General features: G+C 44.6%; 1 protein-coding gene and 1 long non-coding RNA gene across 5 annotated transcripts in view; one reads left to right on the forward strand and one right to left on the reverse strand.

Moving 5' to 3' along the window:
• Window positions 1-1,061: 1,061 nt before the first annotated feature.
• On the forward strand, window positions 1,062-2,277 carry LOC310659291. Its single transcript, XR_014502725.1, has 2 exons — window positions 1,062-2,091; window positions 2,172-2,277. It is a non-coding gene; the product is annotated as an uncharacterized lncRNA (long non-coding RNA).
• LOC310659145 (uncharacterized protein) overlaps window positions 1,556-12,557 on the reverse strand; it is a 32,058-nt gene continuing 21,056 nt past the window's right edge. For 2 of the 4 annotated variants that reach the window (XM_083402311.1, XM_083402312.1), the window contains 2 exons: window positions 4,736-4,876; window positions 2,699-4,224 (listed from right to left, as the gene is read on the reverse strand). In XM_083402311.1, the coding sequence (XP_083258437.1) occupies window positions 2,763-4,016 (1,254 nt within the window). In that variant the 5' untranslated portion in view covers window positions 4,017-4,224; window positions 4,736-4,876 and the 3' untranslated portion in view covers window positions 2,699-2,762. Of the gene's footprint in view, window positions 4,225-4,735; window positions 4,877-12,557 lie in introns of all 4 variants that reach the window. The other 2 variants (XM_083402314.1, XM_083402313.1) reach the window with 2 other exon arrangements.

Consider the following 12,557-nt stretch of genomic DNA (forward strand, 5'->3'; position numbering starts at 1 on the left):
GGAGTTTTTGTTTTTCTTATTAAAACCTTGTTTAAGTTATTTTTGAGTCCCTTCTTTTTAATGCAAGCTCTCCCCAGCAAGCTCTCTGCGCTACTATACTGCGAAAAAGCCAACACCCCCCCCCCCCGCAACAACAGGCTCTCAGCTCTGTGTATGTCTATGTATTTTATTGTCTCTATCTCGGCCAAGAGGGGCTGAGGCTGTGAGGAAAGAGGAGTTTTCTCACTTTGTGTTTTGCTTGAAGGCTCCTTTCCGGCTGAGGGCTGGGGCTGCAGAGATCAGTCTCTCTCTCCTCTTGGCACAACTGCGAGTTCTCTGCCCAGGACTGACAGGCTGTGCAGCCGAGGGGGGGGGGCATTTATTTATGAGTCTTCTCTTTCTATAGGCTTTCTCACTGTGGGCCTTGCTGGCCACCTGTCTCTTTTCAAAAGGCTTTCCCTCCACTTTTTATTTTATCTGCAACATGTCGGAAGGGCAGGGAGTCCCCCTTGTGTAACAACTTAAGCAGGAGGGCATAATGGGGGGGGGTCACACTCACAGGAAGAATGGACTCCATTACAAGGCATGGTGAATAATTTTGACAAATTCAAGCACAAATATGGTGGAGCATTGAACCTCAAACGACTAAGAACTCCCTGCTGCCCCCCCCCCCAGGGCTCGTGGGACCTGGAGCAAACCAACCAGGTCTTTTGAAGCGTGACAAAACACCCTGGATGTTGGGAGCAGTTTGCATACGCAGACTCCTGGGTAGCAGTCCTGAGAGAGAGCCCTACATAAGTTGAAAGGACAGTATTGTACCTCGCTGAGGATGCAGTGGGCACTGAAGGAGGCAGAAATAATCAAACCCCAAAAGAAAGAGCACATTTCCAGAGGAGAGGAGAAAAAGAAATGACTGACTTGGCCCCCCAATGGCTCCCATATCAGCCTTTAACTGACCAGACCTAGGAGTTTTGATAGCCTTAGGTGGCATACAAGACCTGGCCTCCGAGCCTTCTTCCCTTGGGGGTTCCCCAGCTGCTGCCTCCCCCCCACCTTTTCACCCAGCCAGTCCTTGACAGCAACAGCAGCAACAGTAAATTCAGTACGATAATAATATGCACACTGGTCCTCTGGCAGGAAGAATAATAACTTCTGGGACTATGGAAAAGTACTATCTTTCCCAAACCCCAGAATAAGCAGGAGCTCTGGGGTTGCCCCATGGGGTTCGTGAGGGAAGATGGGCCCCCCAGGAGACTTCCCTGGTACCTGCAGCCCCTCCTTCCCCCTCTTGCAATTAGGCTTGGGGGGAAATCTCCCATTAAATTACAGTATTTTAAGTTTTCTTCAGAACACGTAGGAGGCAGGGAGAAGTTCTGGTGAAGTAGCACTGTGTGGAGATCATGCGGTGGGGGGGGGTGAGAGGGTTTGGTGCATAAACCAGTCACACACAGATGCACCCGTCTTGCATGCTTGAGTACAGCAACTCCAGGGCATGAGCCAAGTAGCAGCAGGGAAGGGGCCACGTGTAGAGCAATTCCCACACTGAGATCAAAAACACACACAGAGGCAGCAGGACTTCTTCAGTAATAGTTTACTGAGCTTTCAAAGCATACAGTTCTCACTGGGTCCCCAGCGAGGCACAAAACTTAGCTCCTGAGAGCAAATCCAGTTTCAGCAGTAAAAAAAATACAGCACACAGGCTATCTAAGTCAGGCACACACACCGGCAGAAGGGAGCAAGGGAGGAAAGAGAATGGAAGGACACAGGGCAATGGAGGTGTGTCTTTCGCTTCCTGTCGTCTGGGAGGGAAGTCAGCAACTCCGCATCTGCAGGGGCTTCATGAAGAAAAGCTTTCTGCCGGCTGCTTCCAAGCAAATCAGCATCCCAGAAACACACACTGTGATCTGTGGTGGGTTGCCATATCAATTGTTTTTGGAAGGTTATCACGATGTGGTCTAGAAACCAGTTTGGACAATATATCGCCCAGCCTTAATCCTCACTGACCACCAGCAATCCAGATAAACCCTCACCCCTTCTCTATTGAAAGGTACTTTACATCTTAGATTATAATCACATTGTTTGACATTGCCTTCAATATTTCATTACTATAGAGTTTACCACATAAATACCAGAACGTCACATACACAACATGTGTTAATGACTGATTTCCTGCCGAGTTCATTGCTGTGAAGAAAAGAGTGGACTCTGAGAGGAAGACATCCCACACTCCATACATCTAAATGGGTTCTCCCATGTGAGAGTCCTGGGATGTTCCTTAAACACTCCATTGTAAATAAAGCGCTTTTTGCAATCTTTTCATTTAAACTGCTTCTCCTCTCTGAGTTTGTTGATGGTTTGTAGGGTTTCAACTCCTAAAGTTCTTCCTGTCCATGAGTCTGTTGATGTAGGACTTCTACTAGGACTGAACCTCTTTCTACTTTCCTCATATTGATAAGGTTTGTATTTTGTGTGTGTTTGTTGACATAAATCAAGGGTTCCACTCTGACTGCAGCTCCTTCCACAGTCCATACATTTAAACAGTTTCTGCCCTGTGTGTCTGCTGATGGTTTCTAAGATTTCCATTCTGACTGAAGCTCTTTCCGCACTCCATGCATTTAAATGGTTTCTCCCCTGTGTGAGTCCGTTGATGTTTTCTAAGTTGTCCATTATCACTAAAGCTCTTTCCACACTCCATACTTTTAAAGTTTTTCCTTCCTGTGTGAGTCCGTTGATGTGTTCTAAGGTTTCCATTATCACTAAAGCTCTTTCCACACTCCATACATTTAAATGGTTTCTCCCGTGTGAGTCTTTTGATGTATTCTAAGGGTTGCATTGCAACTGAAGCTCTTTCTACACTCCATACATTTAAATGGTTTCTCTCCTGTGTGTGTCCGATGATGTAAACTTAAGTGTCCACTCTGACTGAAGCTCTTTCCACACTCCATACATTTATGTGGTTTCTCCCCTGTGTGAGTCCTTTGATGTGTTCTAAGGGTTACATCGAAACGGAAGCTCTTTCCGCACTCCATACATTTATATGGTTTCTCCCCTGTGTGAATCCGCTGGTGTAAATTAAGGTATCTATTATCACTAAAGCTCTTTCCACACTCCAAACATTTAAATGGTTTCTCCCCTGTGTGAGTCTGCTGGTGTAAACTTAAGTGTCCACTCTGACTAAAGCTCTTTCCACAAGCCATGCATTTAAACGGTTTTTCCCCTGTATGTGTACGTTGATGTATTCTAAGGGTTCCAATCCGACTGAAGGTCTTTCCACACTCCATACATTCATATGGTTTCTCCCCTGTGTGAGTCCGTTGATGTGATCTAAGGGTTGCATCGTAACTGAAGCTCTTTCCACACTCCATACATTCATATGGTTTCTCCCCTGTGTGAGTCCATTGATGTGATCTAAGGGTTGCATTGGAAGTGAAGCTCTTTCCACACTCCATACATTTAAATGGTTTCTCCCCTGTGTGAGTCCGCTGATGTTTTTTAAGACTTCCATTATCACTAAAGCTCTTTCCGCACTCCATACATTTAAATGCTTTCTCCCCTGTGTGAGTCCGTTGATGTATTCTAAGGTGTCCATTATGACTAAAGCTCTTTCCACACTCCATACATTTAAATGGTTTCTCTCCTGTGTGTGTCCGATGATGTAAACTTAAGTGTCCACTCTGACTGAAGCTCTTTCCACACTCCATACATTTATGTGGCTTCTCCCCTGTGTGAGTCAATTGATGTTGTTTAAGGGTTGCATTGAAACTGAAGCTCTTTCCGCACTCCATACATTTATATGGTTTCTCCCCTGTGTGAATCCGCTGGTGTAAATAAAGGTATCCATTATCACTAAAGCTTTTTCCACACTCCATACATTTAAATGGTTTCTCCCCTGTGTGAGTCCGCTGGTGTATATTGAGGAGTCCACTCTGACTAAAGTTCTTCCCACACTCCCTGCATTGGAATCCTTTCTTGTCCATGTGACTCCGCTGATGTGTTCTAAGTTTTCGACTATCATTGAATCTTTTCCCACACTCCATACCTTTAAATGGTTTCTCCCCTGTTGGAGGTTGTTGATGTGAACTATGTGTGCTCCTTCAGTGAAGCATATTCCGCATTTCACATATTTCAATGTCTATTCCTAATGAAACGAAAGGTGCCCCATTCCCTGCAGTTCTGACTGTCTTCTCCATCTCCTTCTTCAGATTGAGAGGAAAGGAAATCCTGTTTGGGTTTCAAGGAAGATAACTAAGGGAAAGAAAATAAATCAAGCTCCATTAGCACCTTCTCCTATATCAACGTCTCCTATATTCCCCCACCTCCTCCCCATGTTCCCAATTTTTTGGAAATGAAGTTGTAATGTTAACAAAAGATAGTAATTCATGAGCAACTTTCATAATCCTTAATCAATGTTAATAAAGCAGCATGATTTTTAAAAGAATGATGTGCTGTCTGATCTCCTGCCCATCTTCGACGCAGGACTATCCTAAAATGACACTGAAAAGCGGATATTCAAGGCAAATAGATAAACTGTACTTAGTGGAATATGTAGTACCTTGAATAAGTAGTATTAATTTACTTATTGCCTGAAGTTGTGTTTTTTCTAGAGACGAATTTATTCCGTTTCTGTCTCAAATATCATAATTATATGATGTCTTGGGGTGTTAGGAGAGCATTAGTCCCTCTGGTGGGGGTCATGTCATGCTCCTTATGGGGTAATTTATCCATCAATGGTCCCCACCCTACAATCAGTTCCCACCTGTGGCTTCCAGAAGCTGTCAGGATAGAATAGGGATCACAAGCCCAGGAACGGCTTCAACCGGCCGGCTAAACCAGGTGAGAATACATGGTCTCAAATCCTTGGTGGGTTGGGGAATTCTGCTGCAGGTGAAGGCAGGCCCTGGTGGATGGAGAGGATGAGACCAACAGTGAATCCCACAGCCCAGAAGGCAGATTCTGCCCATGCTGCTGGGGAAAGTGGAGGGCAGATGGGGCTCAGCAATCTGGGAAGGGAGGTCCTCGAGAAGGAAAACCAAACCTTCGCTGCCTGGTGAGTTATCTTCAGGAAAAGAAAAGGCTATACAAATCCAGAGTGGAGTCTCTAAGATGGTGTCCTGCACACCTCCTTCCAGCCACTCCTGCAGCCAAGCTGGTGCCAAACATACTGCTCTGCTTTCCTTGGGACCATATCAGCCAGGCTGAGAAGGGGGTCTTCTTGTCTAGGCAGCCCAGGACCCGCAAACACACTGCCCAGGCAGTGCTGCTAACACAGCAGTTTCAGGCGGAGAGATGAGCTCAGACCTGTGTATCAAAATCTCTCCAAGGTGGATGTGCTATTTACATCATATGTCACTGTAAAAGTATTCAAGATATTTGTCTTTTGAAGAGAAGACCACCAAGTATCGGAGGGCCCCTTCAAAGCTAATGAAAGACTTCTGCCTGGAGCTTTTGGGGGTGCAGGACCAGGAAAGCTTCTGCCACCATGATCCTTCCAACTGGGATTCAGGCCTCATCATGTGACAGAAACTGCCCTCGTTGCTCTGGTTGGTGATCTCCAATGCGCTAGAGTCTGAAGGGAAAGCTGTTTCCTGGTTCTGCTGGATCTCTCAGTGGCTTTGGAGACCTTTGGCCATGGTATCCTACTGGACCCTCTGGGAGAGCTGGGGAAATGGTTATGCAGTGGTTCCCCTCCTTCCTCCTGGGCCATGTCCAGAAAGTGGTATTGGGGGATGAGTGTTCAGACCCCTGGGCTCTCACTTGTGGGGTGCCTCAGGGCTCCGTCCTCTCCCCCATGCTGTTTAATATCTATATGCAGCCACTGGGAGAGATCATATGGGGTTTGGGGCTGGGTGTTCACCAGTATGGTGGGTGATACCCAGCTCTTCTTCTCATTTAAACTGGAATCAGTGAAGGTGGTGAATGCCCTGTGCTGCTGCCTGGAGGTGGTTTGAAGATGGATGGTGGCTAACAGATTGAGCTTGAATCCTGACAAGACAGAAGTACTGTCCCTGGGGAACAGGGGGTGGGCAGGTGTGGGGGACCCCCTGGTCCTGATGGGGTAACTGTGCCCCTAAATAACCAGGTGCGCAGCCTAGGGGTCATTTTGGACTCACAGCTGACCATGGATGCTCAGGTCAATTCTGTGTCCAGGGCAGCTGTCTACCAGCTCCATCTGGAACGCAGGCTGAGACCCTCCTTCCCTGCAGACTGTCTCGCCAGAGTGGTGCATGCTCTGGTTATTTCCGGCTTGGACTACTGCTATGTGGTCTACATGGGGCTACCTTTGAAGGTGACCCAGAAAGTGCAACTGAATGGGAGCAGCCACCGAGACCACATATCACTGCCCTTAAAGGACCTTACCTGGCTCCCACCAGATTTCCAAGCACGATTCAAACTGTTGGTACTGACCTTTAAGTGGCATGGCTGCATTTTCCAGGCATAGAAAAGTATTGATCTAATGCAGGCATCCTGAAACTCGGCAGTTTCCTTTTTGCAGAGAGCTGGTGGTGGGATAAGTTGCTATGAGGTTATGAAGAACCTTTCTTGTTTTGGGGAACCAGATGAAGCTGGTTTAAACTGGAGTGAGCCAGGCTTGTTATCCAGTCCCAAGGTTACTCTGACATTTATTAGAACATAACTTACAAGGCTGAAAGGCGTCTGGTCCCACTTCCTATTCTGCTATTTCTCTACTCTCTTTGTGTGATTCTCAGTTGATTGCTGTTTTGGTATGCTAAGTTAGGGTTTTACGTAAGTTAAGTTTTTCCTATTTTTGGGGTCCTGTTATGCTTCTTTGCCTTCAGTAATAAATTTATTTGCTGAATGAGATTGTTATGGAGCAACAAGATCTGCAACCTAAAGCCCTCAACAGCCTCGGCCCTGTAGACCTGAAGGAGCATCTCCCCCAAAATCGCTCAGTCTGGACAGGGAGGTCCTCCTTCGAAGGTCTTCTGCTGACCACCCCCCCCCCCCGCGAGATGCGAAGTTACAGGGAACCAGGCAGAGGGCGAGGAAATGGGCAACATTCTGACATTTAGAAGACAGCTGAAGGCAACCCTCTATCAGGAGGTTTTTAATGTCTGATGTTTAACTGTCTTTTCTTTGTACTGGAACCAGGAAGTGGAAGAGAAACTTAAAGATGGAAGCCTGAGAGAGAGGAAAAGGTTTCTGGCTGCTTCCTGGGTGGGATTGCGGAAACCAAGAGCTGCTTCTGAGAAGGCCTCTCCCCTCCCCTCTTCCTCTTCCTCTTTCCTCTCCTCTCCAGGGGACCAATGGTTGGACTTGGCAGAACCACTGCGTCTGGACAGGGCAGGAGCTTATGGGGTGGGAAGAGGATGGAGGTTGCAGGAAGGAAGGGGGGGACTGGACCCCCCACTTTCCAGGGATCTGTCTCTGGTCGCCTTGAAGGGGTGGCCGATTCCTGGGTGGGAAGGAGAAGTCAAGGCGGCCCCTCCAGAGAATCCCCGCAGGGGCCACCATGGAGAAGTCTCCCCAAAGACTGATTTCCTATCTCCCCCCCCCATTGCTGCCCTTTCCTGCCCCGGGGATGCTCCCCCTCCCCACTTCCTCGACTCCCTCCCTCTGTCCCAGAGTCTCCCCTGCACCCAGAGGCCTCCCATGACGCGGCTCAGCCCTCACCCCCATCTTTCCATCCTGGGGGGGCCACCCCAAGACTAGCAGATGAGGGACAGGGGGGTCTCTATCCAGGCGACCCTCACGCCCGTTAACCCACCTTTATCCGTGCGAAACCCACAGGGCCCCAGGGATGCCTTCGCGGGGAAAACGGGGCAAGGGGGTCCTCGTGGGGACCCCCTGCGTAGGCGTCCCATGTCCGCCGCTGCCAAGGCGCCTAAGGGGCCAAGGAAAACCCCCTTCGCAGTACACGTGCAGGGATCCAGGCCCTGCCGACGGGACCCACGAAAGGCGCTTTGGGGAGCTGTCGGGGGTCTCTGGGTCCTTTTCTCCCCTCTTATCATGCCCCACCAGGTGCAGTAGCCAGGTATGTGACTGCTCGCTTAGGGGATTATGGCTGACCGTCACCAGGGCACCCCCCTTAGCTAGTCCTTGAAATATGGAGTAGAATAAAAGTGGAACAGTGCAAATCTGATGTATGGTTGATTTTCTATGAATTTATAACAGAAGTGTAGCGTATGTAGTGTGTGAGTGTGAGTGTGTGTGAAGTCTGTACAAACTGAATGATGGGGGGGGGGGTTTCCTGCTACAGTTCCCCCTTTCGGAGATAAGATTGCAAAGGTGGCTACTTTGCAATCCTTTTCTCCGCACAATTTAAGGTGGTAAATATTAACCTGCTATTCTCCATCCCAGATGCGTGTGTCCATGTGAGCCTGAAAGGGACTTGGAGGTCATGCTTCTTTGCATAGAAATGTAACGGTGTAACAGTGCATAGTTAGACATAGGATATCACATAAAATTAATATTTTGTTGCTCAGTTACTTGTGGTATTCTAGCATCTTGGAAGAAATGTTTTCTCAATAGTGGTCTATGCTTTACATTTAGCAGGAAGGTCCACTAACGACTGAAAAATGCAGTTTGCTTTGTCCCCCGCCATTTTTGTGTGTTTCCCAGGTGTCAAGCTAGCTCTTCTGTGGTCTCACACCGGGCATAGTGCTACAGGAGTGGCAATCCCTGGTGAATCCACTTAGGGCTTTCATATTAACCATGTTGCATGGCCGGTTTGGACACGTCATGAGAGAAATGTCTTTGCCTTGGCCATTCTATGGTATTTTATTATTATGGGCTCTGGTCTTGCAGTCATGGGAAGTTGCTCACTTGCACTTTAAGGACCAAAAAGCTAATTGCAGCCTGGATACACTTGTCCAATTTAAACTGAGTCCAATTTGAATTTATCTTGCCCCATGGTTCTCAACTTTTCAAAACAAACTGTTAAAAGAAAACCATTCTTGAAAAGGGCATTTTGTCCAAATAAGTCAATTTAACTCTATAAGGGATCACTCCTGCTAAACCAAAGCATATCCACCTTCATGTATCTTGTGTTTTATGGATCCAGAAGCTTGTCCTAGGCAAAACAAGGTTCAGCACATTTTAAAATGGATAGGGAAAGTTGGCAGAGCGCTAGATGGAACTATGAAATGTGGTTATAAATTGATCTAAATATTGGACTATACAATAGTGTGGGCTATTAGAAAGTGTAAAATGCAAGAGAATTCTCCATTGGTGTGTAAGCAATAAGGCATTTAACATAAAAACAATTACAGACAAAAATTGCCCCCCTTTGTGGAAATCACACTGTCAAACACATTTCAACTTTCCTACATAATAACACATAATACAAAACAAACTAATTAAATATCAGCTGCATATCTTGACACAATTGTGATCTTCTCAATCCTGGAGCACAGTCTTAAGGTTCAAAAGTGAGACAATGTCCTTAGAATTCAACTCCTCCCCCCTTTGTCAGCTCCCCTCCCCCCTCAGTCTATATCCTTTTCAAGAGATAGCTGTGGGCATTTTGAAAACTGGTGTCTGTTGTTGCAGGTCTTGTGATGGTGAAGAACTGAGTTGAGGGGTTGTTGCTGCTTTTTCATCATTGCACATCTGTAGAAGTGACATCCTGTGAGAGGGGCAGGGTTTTTGGGGGACTTAAAGACCGAGTTAGAAAAAGAAGGGGCAAAAGCCCCTCCCCAAGAAAATCTCCTTGAGTTATTAGCTGCAAATAATAAAATCTTAGCATGTTAAGCACTTTACTCATTTTAATATTATTATCACATTTCCATATAATTACTGTTATTATCTGCTAAGTTTGTTTGCTTTCTTTCACTTAATAAAAAAATTACTCCACATGTAGAGAAAGAGAACTGTAAAAATACAAGAAAGGTTAAAAATTAAAAAAGAAAGCAAAAAATTAGATTACCAGTCAGATCTAAACAGACTTGACACAAAAACATCAGATTTAGAAAAGAATTATTATTAAATAATACAAAGATATTATCAAAACCACACAGATTACTACTGGATTGAAAAAGTGGGAAAACAATGGAAAAGGGTTTAAAATGACTTTCAACGTGTGATGGACATGTCCCAAAAGTAAAACACACACACACACACACAATGACCTATGAGGAAGCAAAATTAAAAAAAAACACCTGAAGTAACCTGAAGTAATCTGTTTTGGCATTCTAACAACCCAATGAAAAACTGATTAATAAATGAAAAGCAGATTACTTGTAACCTAAAAAGGTGTCAAAGCCACAAAGAGATAGAGGGAAATCAACTAGCAGGGATTCAGACTTGTTTTGCTGAACAGAAAGAAAGTGACTGTTTGGCTTTAAGGGAAGAAAGACAAAAGAAATACAAATGCAGTGACTGTTTGGCTTTAAGGAAAGAAAGACAAAAGAAATACAAATGCAATTACTTTTTTGTAGAGTTTTTAAATCACTGTTTGCATCCCCTCGTTATCATTTGTGCTGTGGGAGAAAGGAAGGGACAAACACTTTGTTAGTGGGGTTCACATATCCTGTTAAAAGGGAAAATTATTTCATGTTTTAATCTTAGTCAGTGGGAGTGCTTTGATATTTACCTGTGAAAAGAATTTGGCATGTTAAGATTTGAAACTTGGCAACCTCTTGACTTTTGATGGTCCAGTACTTAGCCCTTTTGTCTTAAGTAGCCCTTGGAGCAAAAGACACATTGAGGATGATTTCCCTCAATGGTTCCAAGTTTTACATAAGGAAATTTGGATAAGTTTCTCCCTGCAGCCGAAGCTCTGGAAAAACCTCCTCTCCCCCCTTCCTACAGTTCCCCCTCCTTCCTCTCTCTCTCTTTCTTTCAATCTGATCTAGCCTCTGTGCATGTGCAGAGTTCATGTCTCTGCAAACCTTTTATACTATTGAAAATGTTGCATCTTTTGGCTAAATTACCATTTGAATAAGGGAAGGGAAGGGTAAGAAGTACATTTTAAAAAATAGGGTTAGATTTTAAAACAAAAAAGAGAAACTCAGCAATTCAAGTATTCACCCAAGCTAGCAGTTTTCTAAGGGATCATGTTTCCTTCAGCCCAAGCAAGAGATTGTTTCCTTTATGTACAGGAAAGGGCTAATATCCCTCTGGCCATTCGCAGAACAATGCCACGCCCTTATATATGGGAAAAAATGGCCAGAGTCAGAATTTATAAGATTTGTTTAACATTCTCAGTCATTTCAGCCTTACCATTTGCAGACAAATTTTTCCTGCCCTTTATTTACAGGATGGTGAAGGCTACTGACTATATGTCAAGGCTCATTCTACTTGATTATATGAATTTGTATGTGCTTAAACTTTGAGTAGACTTTTAAGTCTGATTTTTGTAAATAATAGACAAAATGATAAGCACTGTAATCACTCAAATGCCTGATTGACGAAGCCTGCTCGTCTTTGTGGGATGAGGCAGTGTTTCACCAAGTTAGCTTGAAAAGAATCTTACACACCAAGCTGGATTTTTAAGGGCTCTCTCATACAGCTCAAAAGCTGCTGCCCGCTTTTATTGAAGTCTCTGCAGAAGTGTGCTACAATCTATCAGCTAGCAGACAAAGGAATGTACAATACATCACGCCCCCTAAGATCATGTTACATGGACCAATCGCTACATTGGCATGAACTGTCCACGCGTTGTCCATGCCCCAAGCAGCCTCTTGCTTTGTCCAGTAAGAAACTTCTTTCCATGCCGATATATATAAGCAACCATTTTCCTACATACATGCATAAGCAACCATTTTCCTACATGCCCTCTTTTCTTTATATATTTAAGCGCAAATGAAAACAACTTTAATCAGCATCATACATGGAATTTGCTAAGCGTTTATATTGTGCCACATAAATCCTTCTAGTCAGCCCAGAGGCTGGATGTGGTTTATTCCACCAGGCACTGCATTGAGCAAGCAAGGAAGGTAAGCATTGAATGCAACAACAGAGAATTATAAATCCAACAATTAATGCAATTATAATCAACAAAATTTTTCTTAACCATTCACCATTAGGTAACCAAGAGAAAAGCCATTCCCATGGGTCAAAACCCTCAGGTGGATTCAAAGGATTATTAGCTATTATTTGTTCCAACAATTAATTGTTGCAGAAATATTGATTTGATTAATCAGATATATACATACAAAAATGAAAATGAATTAAAGCACAAACCCCGTCTTTAGAGGCGAGAATAACATCTAAAACATAACGATTTTGAAGAGCAACATCTCTTATTTGTGACATTTCTGCGTTAATTGTCCTTAAAGCCAAAAATAGTAGAATTGAACAAAGCAGCTGTCCAATTTGCCAACTTATGCAAATCACGGTAATTATAGCTACACCTAAAGAGGGCAGAAGAGGGGAGGCCTAGCAATGCTTGTTTCAACATATTGAGTGATGGGAGATTGTGCTTCCTTCTTCAGAGGTATAACCACCCCTAAAGTACAGGTTCCAGAAAAAGCAGAGGGGATTTCTTTGTAGGCTTTTGTGCCACAAAATAACCATAAATCAGATTGAAGCAAACACGTAGTTCTGCTACTCTTCCTCATCCAATCCAACCAAACATAAAAATTTCTACACGCAGCTTGTTGATCATAAGTCATATA

This window comes from Podarcis tiliguerta, assembly GCF_965153285.1.
Source record: "Podarcis tiliguerta genome assembly, chromosome: 10".
NCBI lineage: Eukaryota > Metazoa > Chordata > Lepidosauria > Squamata > Lacertidae > Podarcis > Podarcis tiliguerta.